At 50.5% G+C, this 23,553-nt stretch overlaps 1 protein-coding gene across 1 annotated transcript in view; it reads right to left on the reverse strand.

Annotated features, from left to right (window-relative positions):
* The window catches only part of msi2b (musashi RNA-binding protein 2b), a 621,264-nt gene that overhangs the window by 58,844 nt on the left and 538,867 nt on the right, over window positions 1-23,553 (reverse strand). The window contains exon 13 of the mRNA XM_070856987.1: window positions 15,554-15,670. Coding sequence (XP_070713088.1) covers window positions 15,554-15,670 — 117 coding nt within the window. The remainder of the gene's footprint in view (window positions 1-15,553; window positions 15,671-23,553) is intronic.

Raw genomic sequence — 23,553 nt, forward strand, 5'->3', positions numbered from 1 at the left:
TCACTGAGACTCGGAGAATTCTCTTCTATCTGACAGCATGTACAGGCAACCACGGTAAGGGTGCTCAGGCCCAGCTCATCGGGCAACGCTGAGACACAGCCTGATGTAAGATCACAAGAAGCTAAGAATTTGGAGCAGGAATCGGCCATTCGGCCCCTCGAGCCTGCTCCACCATTCAATAAGATCATGGCTGATCTTCGACCTCAACTCCACTTTCCCGCCATGATCCCCATATCACTCAATTTCCCTAGAGCCCTAGAATCTATCAATCGTAGTCTTGAATATACTCAACGATTCAGCCTCCACAGCCCTCTGGGGCAGAGAATTCCAAAGATTCACCACCCTCTGAGAGAAGAAATTCCTCCTCATCTCTGTCCTAAATGGCCGATCCCTTATCCTGAGACTATGCCCCCTAGTTCTAGACTCTCCAGCCAGGGGAAACAATCTTTCAGCATCTACCCTGTCAATCCCGCTCAGAATCTTATATATTTCAATGAGATCACCTCTCATTCTTCTAAACTTCAGACAGCATAGGCCCAGTCTACTCAATCTCTTAGTCCCAAGAACTGGATACCTTATTGTGTAGTCGAACCAAATAAACAAGCATATAAGTTTACACTATCGTGTCTGTGACGGCTCTTTGCAAGAGCCATCCATAAACTAATCCCACTGCCCCGTTTTCTCCCCGTAGCCCTGTATTCTCCTTCATTTCCCAATCACTCCCAATGTACAGAATTCCAGTGGATCAAACCTTTCCCCAAAGGCTCCCATTACAGAAAATTCCAATCGATCAAACAGTTTGTCCGATCCCTCCCACTCTACCATATTCCAACCATTCACTCCCTGCTGTCTAAATCCTTTGCACTCACTCACTGCTACCGTTCATGATTACTAATCTCAGGATAAAAGGTGTCCCAGTTAGTTACCTGTTGGTTTTAATGCTCAATGCATTAAATACCCTCAATCCATCGTCATGCTTTGCTCAGAGATTAGTCTGATTTAGACATCTAATTAATTTAGTCTAAAATGCAGAGTCTTGTTAAGAGTCAATCGCTGAATGACTGATTAAACAGGCTGAGAGATACAGATTTGCAAATAGGTTATTTTTATCTCTACTTCATATTAATCGTGAGCTTAGTGCAAAACTAGCAAACTACTGATGAGTTAATCAAACTAGCGATGAGTTATCAAAGTAGTAATGAGTTAGTTAATCAAATTAGCGATGTTAATTAAGCCAGTTTTGAGTTAATCAAACCAGTGATGAGTTAATCAAACTAGCAATAAGTTAATGAAACCAGTTTTGAGTTAATCAAACTAGTGATGAGTTAATAAAATCAGTAATAAGTTAATCAAACTAGTGAGAAGTTAATGAAACCAGTTTAGAGTTAATCAAACTAGTGATGAGTTAATGAAACCAGTGTTGAGTTAATCAAACCAGTGATGAGTTAATCAAATCAGTAATGAGTTAATGAAACTAGTGATAAGTTAATGAAACTAGTGATGAGTTATCAAAGCAGTGGTGAGTTAATCAGATTGTGGGTGCCAGTGTAAAAATCCCATTAATGAAACTGCAAAGCCCACCAGCCACTCCCAACACAGGCCGACCCGATTGCCCTCCAGCTGTTCCCAGGAAACATTCCTCACCCACAGCAAGGGTGAGATGTTCAAAGGCAGATGTTCGGGGAAGTTCCTTCTTTTCCCAGCAGTCTTTGGTCTAACCCCACGCCCAACTGACCAACAGAGACCGCTGAGATTCCACCTGACCACCGCGAGATGTCCCATGCTGGGAAAGTCTTTCAAAACAACGCAAATTAAAGATGGCGTCGCAGCAAGATCCTGCTCCCGGCTGTTGTTGGCGTGCCTGGTTTATAATTGAATAATTCTGACCGACAGGCAGCACAGGTCAGGAGTAGGGTCACAGTATTGTCTCCCCATTCTTGGACCCCTGCTCCCTGAGAGTACAGCCTCTCACTGGGGCACAAGATCGGCCCTCATGGATGTCTGGTCACAGGTATCTGACTGTAGAAAATGCTACAGGTTAGGTGAGTGGGCAAATACATGGCAGATGCAGTATAATGGAGATAAATGTGAGGTTATCAACTTTGGTGGCAAAAACAGGAAGGCAGATTATTATCTGAATGGTAATAGATTAGTAAAAGGGGAGGTGCAACGAGACCTGGGTGTCATGGTACATCAGTCATTGAAAGTTGGCATGCAGGTACAGCAGGCGGTGAAGAAGGCAAATGGCATGTTGGCCTTCATAGCTAGGGGATTTGAGTATAGGAGCAAGGGGGTCTTACTGCAGTTGTGCAGGGTCTTGGTGAGGCCACATCTTGAGTATTGTGTGCAGTTTTGGTCTCCTAATCTGAGGAAGGACATTCTTGCTATTGAGGGAGTGCAGCGAAGATTCACCAGACTGATTCCCAGGATGACAGGACTGACATATGAAGAAAGAACGAATCGACTAGGCTTATATTCACTGGAATTTAGAAGAATGAGAGGGGATCTCATAGAAACATATAACATTTTGAAGGGATTGGACAGGTTAGATGCAGGAAGAATGTTCCCGATGTTGGGGAAGTCCAGAACCAAGGGTCACAGTCTAAGGATAAGGGGTAAGCCATTTACGACTGAGATGAGGAAAATCTTCTTCACTCAGAGAGTTGTGAACCTGTGGAATTCTCTACCACAGAAAGTTGTTAAGGCCAGTTTGTTAGATATATTCAAAAGGGAGTTAGATGTGGCCCTTACAGCTAAAGGGATCAAGGGGTATGGAGAGAAAGCAGGAATGGGGTACTGAAGTGCATGATCAGCCATGATCATATTGAATGGTGGTGCAGGCTCGAAGGGCCGAATGGCCTACTCCAGCACCTATTTTCTATGTTTCTAAAGGCCGAATATGGTCAGAAGTATCTCTGTACTGAGGCTGTTTACCCCCATGAATCAAATATTGGACCCAGATAATTGGCCAGAACCTCGTCTCCGAGATCAAAGTGCTTCAGAACTTTCCACCGCCGGTGAGATCATTCCCCGTGTGGATAGGTGCCCTCCCACTGACCCTGCAGACTCTGGCACGGGCAACACCGGCGGGCATCACCAGGCGGACACTCCTGGGGTCATGGCCCGCTCGTTAGTGAAACATCCCAAGGCACTTCACAGGAGCGACGTCGGCTAAAGTTTGGCACCGAGCCAGGTACGGAGATATTCGGGCAGGTGACGTGATCACGGAGGTAAGTTTTAAAGAGCGTCTTAAAGGAGGAGAAAGAAGTAGAGAGGTGGAGAGGTTTAGGGAGGGAGTTCCAGAGCTTGGGGCCCAGCCAACAGAAGGCACTGCCACCGATGGTGGAGCGATTATAATCAGGGATGTGCAAGAGGCCAGAATTGGAGGAGCGTGGCGATCTTGAGCGTTGCAGGAATGGAGGCGGTCAGGCAGGCCATGGAGGTATTTGAAAACAAGGATAAGAATTTTAATAGTGAGGCGTTGCTGGGTTGTGAGCCAACGTTTCAGGGCCATGGTTTTTTTTTAATGGTCTTTCACAATTCTTTGCGTCATGTGTACTGAGAGAGTAGCTTCATTCGGTCGCACACAGGAATGGGGTCTACTGAGGATAAATGGCAGGGTTCGGGACTGTTGGCCAAGGTTGCTTGGTAACGGAGAATGCTGACGAACAGAGGCCAAGGGTCGACCTGCAGTGGAGGCCAAAGATGCTGAAAACGGAGGGCGGGGCCACTGGGGAAAGGAGCCCCGGGTGTAGCCCAGGCCAAGGCTGCCGCAGAATGGAGACTGCGTGGGACTGGAAGCTAAGCTCCCTGTGGAAAGGAGGCTCTTTCGGAGGCTTGAACACGGAGAAAAAATTGGGACAGCTTGCTTCAGGCCAAGGAGAAATCTAGGCACAGCCCGAATTCATTAGTGAAAAGCGGAGATAAGCCTCAGGGAAAAGTGCGTAAAGGCCGTTCGTTTGATAGAAGCACCGGAGAAAGTGCAGAGAATAATTGCAAGGATGGCACAGGACTGAGAGATTGCAGCTATCGGGGAAGATTGAATAGGTTACAGCTTTATTTTTTGCAAAAGGGACTTGGGGAAGGGACCTGACAGAGGTCTTAAAAATTACGAATGGGTTGGACAGGCTAGATGTGAAGAGAATGTTGCCACTTGTGGAGATAGTTACCGATAAATCCAACGGGGAAACGCAGAGAAATGTCTTTATCCAGAGGGTGGTTAGAATGTGGAGCTTGTGGCCACAGGAAGTGGCTGAGGCGAATAGCATAGACGCTTTCAAAAGGAAACAAGGCGAGTACACGAGAGAAAAGGTGGCCAGGTTTGCTGATGATACAAAGATGGGTGGGAAAGCAAGCTGTGAGGTGGACACAAAAAATCTGCAAAGGGATATAGACAGGCTAAGTGAGTGGGCAAAACATTTGGCAGATGGAGCATAATGTGGGAAAATGTGAGGTTATCCACTTTGGCAGAAATAATAGAAAATAATCGAAAAGCAAATTATTATTTAAATGGAGAAAAATTGCAAAGTGCTGCAGTACAGAGGGACCTGGGGGTCCTTGTGCATGAAACACAAAAAGTGAGTATGCAGGTATAGCAAGTGATCAGGATGGCAAATGGTATCTTGGCCTTTATTGTCAGGGGGATAGAGTATAAAGGAAGATAAGCCCTGCTACAACTGGACAGGGTATTGGTGAGGCCACACCTGGAATACTGCGTACAGTTTTGGTCTCCGTATTTAAGGAAGGATATACTTGCATTGGAGGCTGTTCAGAGAAGGTTCACTAGGTTGATTCCGGAGATGAGGGGGTTGACTTATGAAGATAGGTTGAGTAGGTTGGGCCTATACACATTGGAGTTCAGAAGAATGAGAGGTGATCTTATCGAAACATATAGATAATGAAGGGGCTCGACAAGGTGGATGCAGAGAGGATATTTCCACTCATAGGGGAAACTAAAACTAGGGGACATAGTCTCAGAATAAGGGGCCGCCCATTTAAAACTGAGATGAGGAGAAATTTCTTCTCTCAGAGGGTCGTGAATCTGTGGAATTCTCTGCCTCAGAGAGCTGTGGAGGCTGGGTCATTGAATATATTTGAGGTGGAGATAGACAGATTTTTGAGCGATAAGGGAGTAAAGGGTTATGGGGAGCGGGCGGGGAAGTGGAGCTGAGTCCATGATCAGATCAGCCATGATCTTATTGAATGGCGGAGCAGGCTCGAGGGGTCAAATGGCCGACTCCTGCTCCTATTTCTTATGTTCTTAAAAGGGAATAAGCAAGATATGTTGGGAGGCTGAGATCAGGTAGATCAGGTGGATGGAAAGGGAGGAGACTTGTGTGGAGTGTACACGCTAGCAATGACTGGTTGGGTCGAATGGCTTGTTTCTGTGCTGTACATTCAATGTAATTCCATGTCATTTCCCTGAACTGAAATGCCTTGTACCTGTTCTGTATCCAAGGGCCTTTAGTGCATGGCTATCAGTAGTGCTTCAACACACATGTTGGATGTTACCTCCTTAAGCTGTGTGTTACCATATGGTTTTAATTCTGTCTTTGGATGTGACTTTTACTGGGTGTGCACTGTTTGCAATGCTGGTCGACCATCCAGCTTTTTTTTCCCCTTTTAATTTTGGAGTTTATACTAAAAACTGTGTCCTTTTTATGAGGTTGCAGTGATGCCTCTCCTGCTATTGGTGCTGGCCATGAATGAACAGGCAGCTCAAGTCAGAGCGCTGGCTCATGGACAAGTGAAGCCAATTAGACAAGAACGAGAATCTCACCAGGTTTTCTACTTGCCCCGGGGAGTTTAGAAGCAATTTGTCTTACTGATTTTGGTCAATGACAAAAAAAAACACACAGGCGTCTGGTCCTCTTAAGGCTCACATAACAAATTACAGAGTAGTTACAGCACACAAACAGGCCTATTGGCCCAACCGTTCCGAGCCGGTGTTTATGCTCCACACCAGCCCCCTCCCACCCCTCTTCATATCACCCCCATCAATGTATCCTTCTGTTCCTTTCTCCCTTGTGTGTTTATCCAGCTTCCCCTTAAATGCATCGATACTATTCGCCTCAACCCTTCCCTGTGGCAGCGAGTTCCACATTCTCACCACTCTCTGGGTAAAGAAGCTTTTCCTGAATTCCCGATTGGATTTATTAGTGACTATCTGATATTGATGGCCCCTAGTTCTGGTCTCGGCCACAAGTGGAAACATATTCTCTGCATCTACCCGATCAGCTCTTTCCTGATCTTAAAGACCTCTCTCAGGTCCCCCCCTCAACTTTCTCTTTTGTAGTAAAAATAGCCCCAGCCCGATCAGTCTTGCCTGATAGCAGAACTGAGAGGTTCGAGCTATCATTCTAGTACAGGTCGAATCTCCCTTATCCGGGAACCTCAGGACCGGGCCTGTGCAGAATAAGGGATTTTGCCGGATCAAGGGAGGTCAGCCCGAGTGGCGGCAGGGGGGGGGGGGAGGGGGGAGGCGGCCCGAGAGGGGGGGGTGGGGAGGGGAGAGGCGGCCTGAGAGGGGGAGTGGGGACGTCGGTGCCCCGGGTGGGCCGGGGCCCCAAAGTCGGGGTGGAGGTCGGCTGCGTTCTGCGCATGAGCCCCCGGCCACCAGAATCATGCCGGACGAGGGGTGGTACCGGATAAGGGAGTCCCGGATAAGGGAGATCCAACCTGTATATCCTTTATGTAATTTCTCCAGCGCCTCTCCATCCTTTTTATAACATGGAGACCAGAACTGTGCGCAGTGCTCCAAGTGTGGTCTAACTAAAGTTCAATACAGGTTTAGCATAGCTTCTCTGCTTTTCAGTTCTGTTCCTCGAGAAATGAACTCCTGCGCTTGTTTTTTTTATAATGGCTTTGTTAACCTGCGTTGCAACTTTTAACGAGGTTGGCTCAACATGAGCCAACTATACCAAGAGAGGCCCCAGCTCCAAACTCTTGGCTGTGTTGAGTTAGCTGGTAACAACTGTGACTCTGGTACAATTGGCCTTGGCGTCCCTTAGTTAGGGACGCAGTGAGTTCGTCAGGATTTCCCACCAGTGATTGCTACCCAGGTACTTCCTCAACCCATCCCCTCCATCACCCCACCTGACTGGAACGTGTACGTGTTGACATAGGAGGGTGCAACTGGGCTTAGCGCGATACTCTGGCAGCGCAATAGCCGACGGACACTCACACGCGAAGATTGGCCTCTTGGCCAATGAACCAGAGGGCTACTGGCAATCACCCGAGTCAACTCCTTCAAGAGAGGACACGAGAAAAAAGTGCAACACTTCAGTAATCCTTTTATTTATTTTAATAAAAGAGTTTCTTTGAGGGGCCAGCACTCTGGTTTTGAAGTTACGCCGGGTGATATCAGTGTGGGAAATACTCAATACTTTACTCCAACAGATGCATCGAACCACTTATTTTGAATTAAGACGTTAAACTGGGTCACAGTCTGCCCTCTCAGGCAGACGTAAAAGATCCCACGGCACTATTTCGAAGAAGAGCAGGGGAGTTATCCCCAGTGTCCTGGGGCCAATATTTATCCCTCAATCAACATCACAAAAAAACAGATTATCTGGTCGTTATCACATTGCTGTTTGTGGGAGCTTGCTGTGCGCAAATTGCCTGCCACGTTTCCCACATTACAACAGTGACTGCACTCCAAAAGATACTCCATTGGCTGTAAAGCGCCGTGGGGTGTCCGGCGGTCTTGAAAGGCGCTATATAAATGCAAGTCTTTCTTCTTCTTTTAAAGGAATATCATACGAATGTGTTGAGTACTCAGTGGGTCAAAAGTGCAAGTCGCGATTGCAAGTGTCTGAGAACTTGAGGGCACTGCTTGTATCACGTCCGCTGACATTCAGTGGCACTACAACCCTCGAGACGCGTTACTCCCTTGTGACACATCCCAGCCCCGGCCCCCTCCAACCTGCGATCCTCTGCTCAATACAGGTCGAGCTTGTGAGGGATGTGATTTCACCCTGGCGTTTCCTGGTGTCGCGGCTGAGAGTGACAGAAGGATGTGACCGAACCACACAATTTGACCAGATGTGGAGAAAGAGCGGGAGAGTGGGACTAACCGGATTGCTCCTCGAAAGAGCCAGCGCAGACTCGATGGGCCGAATCGCCTCCTTCTGTGCAGTTCTATTCTATGATTCTATGTCCTACTGGCCTTTATCTTACATAAGAACATAAAAAATAGCAGCAGGAGTGGGCCATACAGCCCCTCGAGCCTGCTCCGCCATTCAATACGATCATGGCTGATCTGATCATGGACTCAGCTCCACTTCCCCGCCCGCTCCCCATAACCCCTTATCGTTGAAGAAACTGTCTATTTTTGTCTAAAATTTATTCAATGTCCCAGCTTCCACAGCTCTCTGAGGCAGCGAACTCCACAGATTTACAACCCTCAGAGAGAAGAAATTTCTCATCTCTGTTTTAAATGGGCGGCCCCTTATTCTAAGAGTGTGCCCTCTTTTTGTTCCAGGGCAATAAGTCACGCTGTGCATATTTTATATGTAACGACCACTCTATCCCCCCCCCCCCCACCTTTTAATCACAGAATAACCTCATCCTGTGAGACAGCAAGAAAATATGCCCTTATTGAGAAATGCAGGGCTCGAGAGATGGTCTTGCTGAGAACCTGACATCTGCAGGTAGCAGGAATAGTCCAACAGGACAGCCGCAAGGCCGAAAGGGAAGCAGGGAAGGCAGACGGAACACAACAGGGTCCATGGGAGGCCACCAATGTTCAACTTGAAGAAAGAAAGGCTTGGATTTATATAGCGCCTTTCACCACGGACGTCCCAATGACTCTATGAGAGAGTGAATGAGGAGAGGATCTTGCAGCAGGCTAAAAAAAAAACACACTACCAGGGAAGGTGAGCGAACGCTGAACGGCATCACAACTTCTCCCCAAAGGACAATCGGGTGGTTACCATTCCCAGCTGCCCTTTGTGAACCGCTGCTGAAATACGGTAATGTATTCATTCTTACCGACCCGAATCAAATAAAGTCATAACTACAGGTGCAGCGTCCCGAATCTGGAACCCTCGGGACCGAGGCAGTTCCGGATTCCGCATTTTTCCGGACTTCGGATCGTCTTTCTGATGTCACGAATCCAGAAACACACCGAGCCCAGATTCGGGTATTTCCGGATTTCGGAATGTCAGGAAGGGCTGGGGGGGGGGGGGGGGGGGAGGGGGGCACTCCTGCCGAGGCGGAGCTGTTCGGACGGGGCCCCGTTGCCAAGGAAGTGTTCGGACGGATGGGCCCCGTGGCAGAGGAGGTGTTGGGGGCGGGCCGGTGAGGAAGCCCCGAGATCGGGCAGCGGTGGGGCGAGCTCGGGCAGCGGGTATTCTGGATTCCGGAACATTTTTACGGATTCCGGACGACCCTGCCACCGATCGGTCCGGAGTCCGGAACTCCGGATTTTGGACACTGCACCTGCATTACCAATAATGGAGTCAGCGTTCAAAACAATTGAACAGAAAGTCAAAATTAACCACCCCAGAGTCAAAACAGAGTCAGCGCCCTTGGGAGAGATGAGGGGGGACGGGGAAGGAAACTGGGAAAACCGAGAATGGGGATTCTGTTCAATCAAAGCAGCATCAAGCTGCAGAAAGGTAGACTCGATGGGCCGAATGGCCTCCCTCTGTGCTGTGCTAGTCAACAAGTCTATGAAGTGATCCAGCGGCATGAGCGTTGAAGGGGGAGACAGTCGGACACATTGACTACGAGCATGCAGCTCCCTCAGTGTCACCACAAAATAACATATGAAACTAAAGAAGAGGAAACACAGGCAGAGGACAGTGGGGGATGTTTTATGCAACCTGGAGGCTTTGCGTACAGGAGATAGAAAGTGAAGGGGAAAAAATAAATTTGAAGAAAAAGAAAAGCAAAGAAGAAGAATTGAGAGGTGATCTTATTGAAACGTGTAAGGTTGTGAGGGGGCTTGGACAGGGTAGATGCAGAGAGGATGTTTCCCCTCGTGGGGGGGAATCTAGAACTAGGGCGCATCATCTCAGAATAAGGGGTTGCCCATTTAAGACGGACAAGGAGGAATTTCTTCTCTCGGAGGGGCGTGAATCTTTGGAATTCTCTGCCCCAGAGAGCTGTGGAGGCTGGGTCATTGAATATATTTAAGGTGGAGAAAGACAGATTTTTGAGCGATAAGGGAGTCAAGTATTATGGGGAACGGGCGGGGAAGTGGAGCTGAGGCCAAGATCAGATCAGCCATGATCTTATTGAATGGCGGAGCAGGCTCGAGGGGCCGTATGGCCTACTCCTGTTCCTATAGACACGCATTTCTCTATTTTTTTTGTTGATTTTGTGCACGGTGGGTGTGTGTGTGTTCTTTTTAATGTCGAGAAGAGGTGACATGCAACTGATGGAGGAGGCAGGACACCGACAGGATTAACAGGCGAGGACAAACCTTCCTGTCGAGCCGCTCAGCAGTGCTTGAGGTGGAGGTGCGCAGGTCCGAGTGTGAGAGAGGCGGGAAGCATGGCTGCAGACTCTTTCACAGCGGCCTCAACCAATCGAGGAAAAGAAACAACAACAAAAAAAGCAAAGCTTCTCACACACCCACCGACAGAGTCATGTCACTCACGTGGTTATATTCCAGCTGGCAGATCTGAGGGACGACCCAGGGGTCCTGAGAGGGCGGGCACGAAAGAGAATGAGCCAAAATGCCAAACCCAGATGGGACAGGACCGGGGGGACCGGGGGGGGGGGCGGGTTGAGATGAATCTCTGCTCCTGCTCCCTCTCCCTCCACCCCCGTTCTCTTTCCACTCTGCCTTCCATTCCCCCACCGTGCCCCCCACCACCTCCCAAGGTCAAAACCCAAACTCTGGCTGCGGGAGGGGGACGCGGCAGGGTGTGACCTGACCCTCGGCCTCTGCCATTCAGGCCCTGAGCAAAGGCGCCAGCAGCAAGGCGAGGGGCGGTCCCAGGGAGGGTCGTCGTCCTCCCTTCCATCCCGCCGAGCGCTCGCTACTTTCCCGCAGCGGGAATGCCAAAAGACGGGGAATTCCGCGGTCAGCGGACGCCAGGCCGGCATGGCGACACTCCATCGTGCCACGTAGAAGGGACAGGACTCACCGGTTAAACCGTGACATGGAAAACTTGCCACAAAAGTGCGGGTTTGACAGAAGACTTTCCAAAATGTCTCCATTCAATTCCACCTTAGTTTGAGAACGATTGGCTAAAGGTCGCATCCAAAGTTTGATGAAGAATATTGGGGTAAAATGGCCCAGCAAGAGAGTGTTTTCCATACCCAAGGAGCTTTGGACCGTTTGTCACAGAGAGAAAGTTGAGGCAAAGACCTCCTGAGGGAAGAGCGGGTATATGTGATGTACAGGGTACGGTGAGCAAGGAGGGCTGTGGGATCAGTCTTGGATTGTGCCAATAAAAGAGGCCAGCACAGGACAGGGTGGGTTGAACAGTCTCCTGCCGTGCTGTGAGCGTCTATCGGGTGAATCCGTGGAGGCTTTGAGGATAAAGTGGGATCAGAACTTACGACTGAATAATGATAATAATCAGACTACAGGGAGAGAGAGAACCGGCTATCTCTTTCTTCATCTTTCTAATCCGACCCTCCCCACGATGGGAGACCAGATTGAGATCCACGATGATCTTTGTGATCTGCCAGCCTCGTTTGGGTGAAATTTCCTCAGCTTCTGGCTTGGTTTGATGGCGGCAGTAAAGAAACAGGTCATTCTGAAGCAGAGCATGTCTCACTGCTCCCCTCGCTTGGTCAGTCAGGCTCCGGACAGGGCTGGAGCTAAGGCTATTGTGTATGTAGGCACTCTGTTAATGACTCCACGAGGCAGGGCTATGTCACTTGAACTGTACAGACTGGAGTCCTTTATTGCAGCTCCTGGAGTGAGGACACCAAGAGGTGAGCTCCCTTTTATACTGGGTTACCTGCAGTGTACAGGTGACCCTTAGGTCTCCAGCAGCAGCACCCTCTGGTGTACAGGTATGGTATATACAGGGTGAAGGTACATTCAGGGCTAGTGTTACAGTACATCATTGACATGCATACATAAAGACCGTGGGAGATGTTTGAGGTGTGTGGCTTCACCCTCTACGCTGAAGGAAAGGGGCGAGTGGGATCTTTGCCGAGTTACTTTGATATTCAGGCTAACAAGAAAGTGGGCAGTGAAGTGGACCTGAGCCCATGATCGGATCAGCCAGGCTCGAGGGGCCGAACGGCCTACTCCTGCTCCTATTTCTTATGTTCCTATGTAAAGTGACACGGCTCCTTTACAAGCAGGGAACAGGAAGCGGTCTTCCGAAGCGTCGGCCAGGAATTATCATTGCTCGGTCTCTGGCTCCTCGTCAAGTTAAATGATTGGGTTCACACGGAGTTCGGCATTCTCCCCAGTCTTGGGGCGTTGTGGCTCCCGTCCAGAGGTCGCGGGGTTCAAACCTCAGTCTCAAGCCGGAATCCGTGCCCAGAAACCCCAAACTGGTTAACGTCCGTCAGCTCAGAGGGAGGGACTCCACGCATGGCTCGGCGTGTGAACAGACAGCTCCTACGGGAAGGTGGCTGGGCAACAGCCGGCTCCCGGCGGAAGAAATGCGCCCCTTTCAGTCAGCGAGTGCCCAGCGTGCAAATTGGCCGCCCCCATACAAGATGGATGACTTGGTGAGGAGACAAGGTATGGGAGAAAGTGCCGAGGATGGGGAAAGTCCAAAGAGGTGGGGGGGGGAGGGGGGGGAGAAACTGTACCCACCTCCCCCGCTCTCTGCACATTTGCATGTGGGGTGGCACAGGGTAAGAGAGAGGCAAAGGGTGATAGAACACGGCGTCCAATGCCCATACAGCTCCGGTTAGAGTTTCCACTGATGAGGGGAGACTAGAACTAGAGGCCGTGATCTTAGAATAAGGGGCCGCCCATTTAAAACAGCGATGAGAAGAAATTTCTTCTCTCAGAGGGTTGTAATTGTTATGTTCAGAATAACTCCACAAGACTGTGTTGTAAGCTCAAACCATTGTGACCTTGGTCTCTTTAATGTAACTCCAGAGTGAGGAAGCAGCATGGTGGATAGCCCTTTATACCTGCTTGCCCCAGGGTGCACAGGTGACCCTTAGGTCTCCAACAGGTGTGCCCCCTAGTGGCAAGTCTTACACATTGGCGAGGTTTGCATACATAACAGTAAATCTGTGGAATTCGCTGCCTCAGAGAGCTGTGGAGGCCGGGACATTGAATAAATTTAAGACAGAAATAGAGTGTTTCTTAACCGATAAGGGGATAAGGGGTTACGGGGAGCGGGCGGGGAAGCGGAGCTGAGTCCATGATCGGATCAGCCATGATCTTATTGAATATGGCAGGGCAGGCTCCAGGGGCCATATGGCCTACTCCTGCTCCTATTTCTTATGTTCTTATAAGCCAACCCGGGGTTTGGTGGGGCACGTGCACCATTCCTGCACTGTTTAATTGTTTGCTCACCCTCTCGGGTAGCAGTGGGTCTTTGATATGAAGAAGAGAAGATGTCGGGGACGGAGGGGGGGGGGGGGGGGGAATGCATCTGTGCAACTACTGTGCAGCCACATTAACGATTTTGCCCTCCCTGTAAGACAAATACCTGTGTCATGTTTAATGCAGTGCGTGGTGTAGATACTTGATATGAACTCGAGTTAAGTCGTGTTCACCAGAGCTTAAAACTGCGTCCAGTGGTATTCAGTAAAACATCAACTTAACCTCATGAGACTGAACAAAAACGGCAGGACAATTTTTGGAGTTTGGCAACCAGGCCTCAATCTACTGAATATCGGCATGCAGAACACGTCAGGACCTAGGGCTGTCCTTCAAACCTGCCAGCCAGAGAGATCTTAATCTCCGTTAAATTTTGGTTTATTGCAAAGTCATTAACACCCACATAAACTTGTTTTAAATGATTCAGGCAAACGCTCAGAGCTGATTTAATTTTTTCTTTAAAGATGGCACCGAACGATGGGAGCAAAGTGTAAACCAAATCTATCCCCACGCTCTGTGGGCTGAGGAGTCACGTGCCAGATTAGCTCGTTAGGGAGGTGGGGGCAGAAGGAAAACGGAGGAGGGAAAGAGAAATGGAGGAGGAGGGAGAGAGAGCGAGCAAGCGAGGATGGAGAAGGGGCAAAGAGGGATGGAGGGATAGTGGAAAGGAGGGATAGAAGCGGAGAAAGGGATGATGGAAGTGGGGGGATGGAAGGGAAGAGAATGATGGAGGGGAGGGGGGGAATGGAAGGGAAGAGAATGATGGAGGGGAGGGGGGGAATGGAAGGGAAGAGAATGATGGAGGGAAGGGGGGAATGGAAGGGAAGAGAATGATGGAGGGGAGGGGGGGAATGGAAGGGAAGAGAATGATGGAGGGGAGGGGGGGAATGGAAGGGAAGAGAATGATGGAGGGGAGGGGGGGATGGAAGGGAAGAGAATGATAGAGGGGAGGGGGGGATGGAAGGGAAGAGAATGATGGAGGGGAGGGGGGGATGGAAGGGAAGAGAATGATGGAGGGGAGGGGGGGATGGAAGGGAAGAGAATGATGGAGGGGAGGGGGGGATGGAAGGGAAGAGAATGATGGAGGGGAGGGGGGGATGGAAGGGAAGAGAATGATGGAGGGGAGGGGGGGAATGGAAGGGAAGAAAGGGATTGTGGGGAGGGAAGGGGATTATGGGAAGGGAAGAAGGGGATTGTGGGAAGGGAAGGGAAGGGACAGAGAAGGAGATGAGGGGTCAGAGAGAAAGGGAAGGATGATGAATGAGGAAGGTGTGGATTGAGGCGAATGAGTTACGAGCAGAGGATAAAGAAAGGGGAGAGGACAGAGATGTGGAAAAGGACATGGATGAGTTAGAGAAAGCACGGAAACGGGGAAGGCCGAGGATAGATGGAGAAGCGAGGGAACGCAGATGGGGCAAGTGAAAGATTAGAGAACGGGAAAATAAAGAGGAAGAGAGAAGGGGGATGAGAGAATGGAACAGGAGGGAGATGGGGGGGAAGACAGAGGGGGCAGGGGGGGAAAGGATCAGCTTTTTAATTTAAGACCAGAAGACTTGAGGAAGGGGCAGCAACTGCAAAATCAATAGTTGCTTCCTCAAAACCTTGTTTTAATTGTTTCTTAAAATAAAAGTGTGGGATTGAATGGGACCCTAATCCAGTAACTGGCCAATCACTGCTCAGCACCACAGCTAAATCCAGCGCACACACATTTCTGGGAAGGCAAGCAGCACAAGTTTGCACGGAACGTTAATTCTGGAACGCTATCTTAACCCTCGCCCTCCGTTTAAACAGACAGCCGACTGTTATCATCCGCCCTCCAACCAACCCACCCACCCTTCGTTACCAGCTCGGCTTAACTTAGGGCCCACTGTGCTGCAGGCCGCCACACACTTGGGGCCTGTGCTTGTAGATTGAGGTAACCCCCCCCCCCCCACCGACCCCTGACCCCCCCCCCCCGACCCCGTTCCCCCCCCCACCCCCCGGGAGAGGTGCGAGAAACCGACGAGAGAGAAGCGACACGAGAGTGAGGGTCGAAAGCTGCAGCCACACAGAATACCAACAGAGCTTTACCTGCCCCTGGATTCTGAGGGTATGCCATGTAGCCACCTCTTCCTCGGGCGCCCCTACCTGAGCCTCTCGCCGCTGCCGCCGCCGCTGCTACTGGGCCGTAGGCCGCTGCTGGGAACCCTGAATGGGGGGTGGGGGGGGGGGGGGGGGGGGGGGAGCAGGGGTGGAGAGGGAAAGAAAAAAAAAAAACAAACGATGTGTAAATCCGTCAGATCGAACCACGCGGCGCAGGAGGGGGCTGCAGCTGGAGTGTCGGTTACACGGGGTAAGCGAGGGGCGCAAGGCCGCGGAGGGATTGGAACACGAGGATGTGCTCGTCGTGTACTCCCAGGTGGACCAGGTCCATCGGGCCCCTCCGATGAGATTTTAAACTGAGATCCTGGACATTAAGGGGTCGAAATCCGGTTGCTAACGCCCGCTGCTAACGCCGGTGTTGGGCGTTAACTGGGAGTTGGGCGGTCGGGAGTGGTGCTGGGTGCTGTTTGCGCCCGACGCAAAATTCGGCGCTCATTTTTTTTTTTTAAGGGCGTTAAAACGTTACATCTCGCCGGTTAATGCCGTGGAAACCGTGACACCAGTGCACGTGAAACGCCTCCTCGGCGCCTCGATCGCGATAGTTAGTTTGAACGTTGGCCTTCCCATCAGGTGGCCGGACAGCCTGAAAGAAACGGTGGTTGAGGCGCGGAACTCGGGCGGAATCGGCCAGCGAGCACGGTCAATCTTTTTCTTCCTTTATTTCTTCATTTTTTTTTTTTAATTAGTTGTAACAGCGGGGAAGTTTGTGTGTGTGGGTCGGAGAAGTTTGAGGGATGTTTTTTTCTTTCTTCCAGTTTCCCAGCCAGCCATGGGAAAGGTTCAATCGGACCCCCCTGAGCTCCCGCCCACTACTTAGCGCTGCTCTCTCATCTTTGGGCATAAAAAACTGAATTTGGCACTGGAGCCAGCACCTAACGCCCCGGCGGTAAAACCAGCACTCTGGCGGCAACAACGCCTCAAACACGGCAGTATCGAATTTCCACCCCTAAATCCGGTCGAGATGCTATTCTGGGAAGTCCAAACGGGCCGGAAGTCCTTCTTTGTCTGAACCTGTCTAATCTGAGTTACTTTTACTTCAAGGGCTGAGTGTTGGCCCAACCAGAATTAAAGCTTGGACCACTTGTGAACTGCACATGTCCAAATTGCCGTCCCACAGTTTTACATGTGCACGGAATGGTTCTGTGATCTTTGAGAAAGCAAAGGGTACGTTGGCCTTTATTACAAGAGGATTTGAGTATAAGAGTAAAGACGTCTTACTGCAATTATATAGGGCCCTGGTGAGACCACACCTGGAGTATTGTGTACAGTTTTGGTCTCCTTACCTAAGGAAGGATATACTTGCCATAGAGGGAGTGCAACGAAGGTTCACCAGACTGATTCCTGGGATGGGGGGATTTTCCTATGAGGAGAGATTGAGTAGACTAGGACCTATATTCTCTAGAGTTTAGAAGAATGAAAGGGGATCTCATTGAAACATACTAAATTCTTACAGGGCTTGACAGGGTAGATGCATGGAGGATGTTTCCCCCGGGCTGGGGAGTCTAGAACCAGGGGTCACAGTCTTAGAATAAGGGGTCGGCCATTTAGGACTGAGATGAGGAGAAACTTCTTCACTCAGAGAGTTGTGAATCTTTGGAATTCTCTAACCCAGAGAGCTGTGGATGCTGAGTCTCTGAGTAAATTCAATGCTGATATCGATAAAATTTTTGGATATTAAGGGAATCAAGGGATTATGGGGATAGTGCAGGATAGTTCTTGGGGGAAGTCCAGAACCAGGGGACATAGTCTAAGGATAAGGGGTAAGCCATTTAGGACTGAGATGAGGAGAAACTTCTTCACTCAGAGAGTTGTTAACCTGTGGAATTCTCTACTGCAGAGAGTTGTTGAGGCCAGTTCATTGGATATATTCAAGAGGGAGTTAGATATGGCCCTTACGGCTAAAGGGATCAAGGAGTATGGAGAGAAAGCAGGAAAGGGGTACAGAGGTGAATGATCAGCCATGATCTTATTGAATGGTGGGGCAGGCTCAAAGGGCCGAATGGCCGACTCCTGTTCCTATTTTTTATGTTCGGCCCATCGTGCTGGTGCCAGCTTCTTTGAAAGTGCTGTCCAATATGTTGCACTCCCACCCCTTGCTCTTTCCCCACAGCCATAGGCTGTGGAGGCCATTCGGCCCCTCGAGCCTGCTCTGCCATTCTATAAGATCATGGACTCAACTCCACTTTCCCACCTGCTTGTTTGAAAGAGATATCCAATTAGTCCCACTCCCTGCCCCCAGCTCTTTCCCCACAGTCCTGCAGTTCTTTCCCGTTCGAGTATGTATCCAATTCCCCTTTGAAAGTTAGTACTGAATCTGCTTCCACCGCCCTTTCTGGCAGCGTGTTGTGGATCACAACAACGCGCTGATTAAAAAAAAAAGTCTTCTTGATTGCCTCGAAGCTGTGTCCTCTGGTTGCCGACCTACCTGCCAGTGGAAACAGCGCATAAAGAAAGAACTAGCGTTTATATAAGCGCCTGTCACGACCTCGAGGCGTTCCAAAGTTTGCCGTGCACAAATTGGTGGCCGCGTTTCCTACATAACGAGAGCGAGTGCGCTTCAAGCGTACTTCAGTTGGCTGCGACGCAATGAGATAAGTGACCAGATCATCTGTTTTACGTACCCACGCAGACAGGAAGGGAGCAGGCGCCCAGCCGCGCGCCGCACGCGACAGTTACCGTGGTTACCAGGGTTGGCGGCCATGTTGAGATGCCAGGGGTTTTCCAGTGCACACCTCCACCCCCTCCTCCCTCCCCCCCCCTCGTTCTGCCCTCCTTACGAAATAGAGCCATTCGCATCACGTGAACTCTGCCAACTGAATCTTCGGGCGGACGGTGCAGAACTAAATCACCTGGAGCAGGCCGGTCCTGGGGTCAACTCCAGGTCTAGGCCGGAGTCAGCTACGCTCACTCCGGTGGGGCACACTATCCCTACTCTAAACAGCTCTTATTTACATATCTTCTTTGGCGCCCCTCGAATCGAGGATGACTTGCTTCCACGCCAAAAAGGGATGAGTTCAATGAGTTCACAGGTGTTTCAATGAAGGACCTAATATTCCAGGTCCCGAACTACATGTTGAAGGGATGGAAGATGCCTGTGCGTGGATTGTTTTAACGTGGGGTGGCCGTTGCACACCAGCCACCACACGGGCTCGACAGAGCGAGGTCCGGGCCCAGTGTCAAGGATTAACCAGGACGACTGGAGACCAGCTCTGCTGCACGGACCTAGTGCGCTCACACATACATATCGCAGTGTGGGCTGGGCCCGTGCTGCCCCTCGCTCGTCTGGGCCCCGAACTCACGCCTCTCCCAGGCCTCGATCACATCGCTCCACGATCACGCGCCGCTCCTGCTGACCCTGCCCACGCTCCAATCACCGACCTGGGATATGGTGACGTCCAATCCAGTCGCCCTCCTGCACCAGCTCGCGCTGTACCTTGCCGCCGTATGCTCCACGCTGCTGCTCGCCGCTCCTTTTAAGGCCCCGACCTGCCGCAGATACGTAGATACGTGGCCTCATCACATCCTCGGGACATCACAAAGCCAGTCGCAGCCAAAGCATTTCTCTTTGGTAGTGGAGCCATTTTTGTTACGTCGGTGAACACAGCAGCCAATTTGCACTCGGGCAGATCCCACAAACTGCCAATAAATGAATGACTGAATCATCTGCTTTTGGTGGTGATGGATAAACCCCTCTGTTCTTCTTCGAGTCGTGCCCTGGGATCGCTTACATCCAGCTGCACAGACAGGCAGGGCCTTGGCTTAATCTCTTAATCAAAAGTCAACACCTCTGACAATGCGGCACGTGCTCAGTTCTACACCGGCGTGTCAGCCCGGATTATCTGCTCAAACTGTGGTGGGACTAAGGACAGGAAAGGATTCAGCCCGCATTCCTGCTCCTAATCGCTGCCGTGTGTGAGCATGTGAGTGTTTGTGTGTGAGAGAACGAGATGGAGAGAGCAAGAGGGAGAGAAAGAGATGGAGAGAGCAAGAGGGAGAGAAAGAGATAGAGAGAGCAAGAGGGAGAGAAACATAGAAACATAGAAAATAGGTGCAGGAGGAGGCCATTCGGCCCTTCGAGCCTGCACCACCATTCAATAAGATCATGGCTGATCATTCCTTCAGTACCCCTTTCCTGCTTTCTCTCCATACCCCTTGATCCCCTTAACCGTAAGAGCCATATCTAACTCCCTCTTGAATATATCCAGTGAACTGGCATCAACAACTCTCTGCGGCAGGGAATTCCACAGGTCAACAACTCTCTGAGTGAAGAAGTTTATCCTCATCTCAGTCCTAAATGGCCTACTCCTTATCCTAAGACTATATCCCCTGGTTCTGGACTTCCACAACATCGAGAACATTCTTCCCGCATCTAACCTCTCCAGTAGTCCTGTCAGAATCTTAAAAGTTTCTATGAGATCCTCTCTCATCCTTCTAAACGCCAGTGAATAAAGGCCCAGTTGATCCATTCTCTCCTCATGTGACAGCCCAGCCATCCCTGGAATCGCTCTGGTGAACCTTCGCTGCATATACATATACACAACTTTCCTGGACCATAAAATGCACTACTCAATGGGGCCAGTAAAGTGATCAGCACTTTTGGTGATGCATCTTGAAGATTAGGGTTGGCAACTCTGGTTGGACATATTCCTGGCATGATCTCTCACCTACAATGGCTCCGCCCCTAACATTGTTCACCCAACACGTCCATCCCTGCAACGCACCGCTTTCCCATACCAAATGTAAAAAGAGAACAGACTCTTACTCGACGGGATAATTCTTGACTGTTGAGCAGAAAGAGAGAAAGAGATGGAGAGAAAGACAGAGAGTGGGAGAGAAAGAGGGAGGTGAGAGAGAGAGAGAAAGAGAAAGGGAGTTAGGGAGAAAGAGGGAGAGCAAGAGAGAGAAAGAGAGCAAGAGAGAGAAAGAGAGCAAGAGAGAGAAAGAGATAGAGAGAGAGAGATAAAGACAGAGTGAGAAACAGATAGTTAAAAAGAGAGATAAAAAGAGAGAAAGATAGCAAAGAGATAGAGAGCAATAGAGAAAGAGATAGAGAGAGCAAGAGGGAGAGAAAGATAGAGAGAGAAAGAGATGGAGAGAAAGACAGAGTGAGAGAGAAAGAGGGAGGGCAAGAGAGTGAGAGAGAGAGATAGAAAAAGAGATAGAGAGAGAAAAAGAGAGAAAGATAGAGAAGAGATAGAGAGCGCGATAGAGCGAGGAGAGCAGAATAGGGGTGAGCTCTGATGCCTCCATGGTTGAATAGCTTGCTGACACTCACTGGCTGGCCGTGGAGAATGGTCGCTTGAATCAGTGGGACCATTTACCTCTCCCCCTCCAGCCAGTCAGGAATCAAGTGCCGTCTGGAGAGGGAGAGGGAGAGGGGAAGAGACCTAACAAAATATTCTCTCTGTTGATAAAAATGCAGCAAGGGAACATTAATGAAGCAGAAGATGAAAAGGGTAGGGAATGTTCCGGAAGCAGCGTTGTGTCAGCACAGCTCTGGAAATGAAGCGGCAGGAAATGCAGAGAGCGCAGGGTTCTCGAGGGGTTAAACTAATGAATCTTTTCTGATTAGTGGCGAGGGAGGCTCTGGAGACCCAGGTGCATCGTGGGAATAAGGTTGCCTGCCCCATTTAATTGTTGCTATGGAGAAGAGGCCGTTCCCCGGAGTGATGAACTGGACTCATTATTCCACAGATTCTCCAACGCAATCAACTGGAAACTCGATGTCAATGTATTAACAGAAACTCGTTTCCTACCTCGTGGGGCCCACGCTGAGGGTTTGGGTCTGGTTTAATTTGTCTCACATTTTAACCCAGTCGGTCAGGGGGGCTCTTCGAACAGATCCGTCACTCGACCCAGCGGTTCGCCCTGTCCGGGGGGGGGGGGGGGGCGCGTGAACACTGCCCGCATGCCAGGCCCGAGGGTCAACTCCGCCATCCCTCGCCTGGAGCTGTGCCCACAGCGAGCGCAGTTCATGATTGAAAGCACTGCCGCCCCTCCCCCCCCCAGCTATCTGTGAGCATAGTTCCCCACACAATGCCCCCCCCCCCCGCTCCCAACACCCCGACCCCGCCAACCTCGCGGGGGGGGATTTGCAGGATGGTACAACCCGACCCCCCCCCCACTCCGCAGCCCTGGTGAATGCTGCCAGACCATGGACCAGAGACTCCCAACATTCCTTACAGCGAGAAAAGAAAGACGTACATTTATATAGTGCCTTTCACAACCACCGCACTTTACAGCCAATGAAGCACTTTTGGAGTGCAATCACTGTTGTAATGTGGGAAACACGGCAACCAATCTGCGCACAGCAAGCTCCCACAAACAGCAATGTGATAATGATCAGATAATCTGTTTTTTTGTGATGTTGATTGAGGGATAAATATTGGCCCCAGGACAACGGGGATAACTCCCCTGCTCTTCTTCGAGATAGTGGCCGTGGAATCTTTTACATCCACCTGAGAGAGCAGACGGGGCCTCAGTTTAACGTCTCATCCGAACGACGGCACCTCCCTCAGCACTGCGCTGGGAGTGTCAGCCCAGATTATATAGACGGTTCTCTAGAGTGGGACTTGAACCCACAACCCCCTGACTCAGAGGCAAGAGTGCTGCCCAATAAGCCACGGCTGGCACTAACAAGCGACGCAGCTAGTGTTAAGTTTATAGAGCTGGGGACACTGGATTATTTTTCCTAGCCCGGGGAGGAGAGGGGAGCGGGTGGGGTGGGGTACAGAGGCCGACTGTCCCAACCAGCTACAACAGCCGAGACCAGCTACCTCAGTGTAATCGGACAGGAGGTGGGAATAAAATATCAGCCAATATTCCTACTCTTGGTGTCAGCCGTGGCTCAGTGGGCAGCACTCTCGCCTCTGGGTCGGAAGGTCGTGGGTTCAAGTCCCACTCCAGGGACTTGAGCACAAAATCTAGGCTGACACTCCCAGTGCTGTGCTGAGGGAGTGCTGCACTGTCGGAGGTGCCGTTATTCGGATGAGACGTTAAACCGAGGCCCCGTCTGCTCTCTCAGGTGGAAGTAAATGATCCCATGGCACTATTTTGAAGAAGAGCAGGGGAGTTATCCCCGGTGTCCTGGGGCCAATATTTATCCCTCAATCTCCATAACAAAAAAAAACAGAGTATCTGGTCATTATCACATTGCTGTGTGTGGGAGCTTGCTGTGCGCAAATTGATTGCTGTGTTTCCCACATTACAACAGTGACTACACTTCAAAAAGTACTTCATCGGCTGTAAAGCGCTTTGAAACATCCGGTGGTCGTGAAAGGCGCTATATAAATGCAAGTCTTTCTTTCTTTCCTGACTTGCACCCCAGCTGGACATTGCGTGCATGCGGACGGTGAGTGAGGGAAGGGTTGGACCCGACTGTGATGCCCTTCAGAGTCGAACAGCCCGCCCAACATGAAGAACGACCCTTGCTCGGGATGCCGAGGAGCAACAGGCACCTGTGGAACTGTAGCCCAGTCCGAGAGCAAAGGGACACATTGGGAAAGAACTGGGAAGGGCAGAAAGCAGGAACATTAGCGATGGATAGGAAGAGGAGGCCATTTAGCCCCTCGAGCCTGTCCCGGCCACGATCTGCATCTCTTGCTTTCTAAATGAGGCACAGTCCACAGCCAGGACGACATCCTTCTGCTGGCCATGTTCCTCAATCTCACAGGAAGGGGATCGTTCTTCATGTTGGGCGGGCAATTCGATTCGGAAAGGCATCACAGTCGGGTCCAACCGTTCCCTCACTCATCGCCCACGTGCACACACTGCCCAAAGCTGGGGTTCAGTCACAGATGACGGAAAATATCCACATCAATCGAATCCTCCGCAGGAAACAAGCCTCCTGGGGCCCAGGGCTTCAATCAATTTACCAGCTGTTAGTCAAAATGCTTCGGGGGGTGGGGGGGGGGGGGGCAAGCTGGTGT

Source organism: Pristiophorus japonicus, chromosome 16 (assembly GCF_044704955.1).
Source record: "Pristiophorus japonicus isolate sPriJap1 chromosome 16, sPriJap1.hap1, whole genome shotgun sequence".
In the NCBI taxonomy this organism is placed as follows: domain Eukaryota; kingdom Metazoa; phylum Chordata; class Chondrichthyes; family Pristiophoridae; genus Pristiophorus; species Pristiophorus japonicus.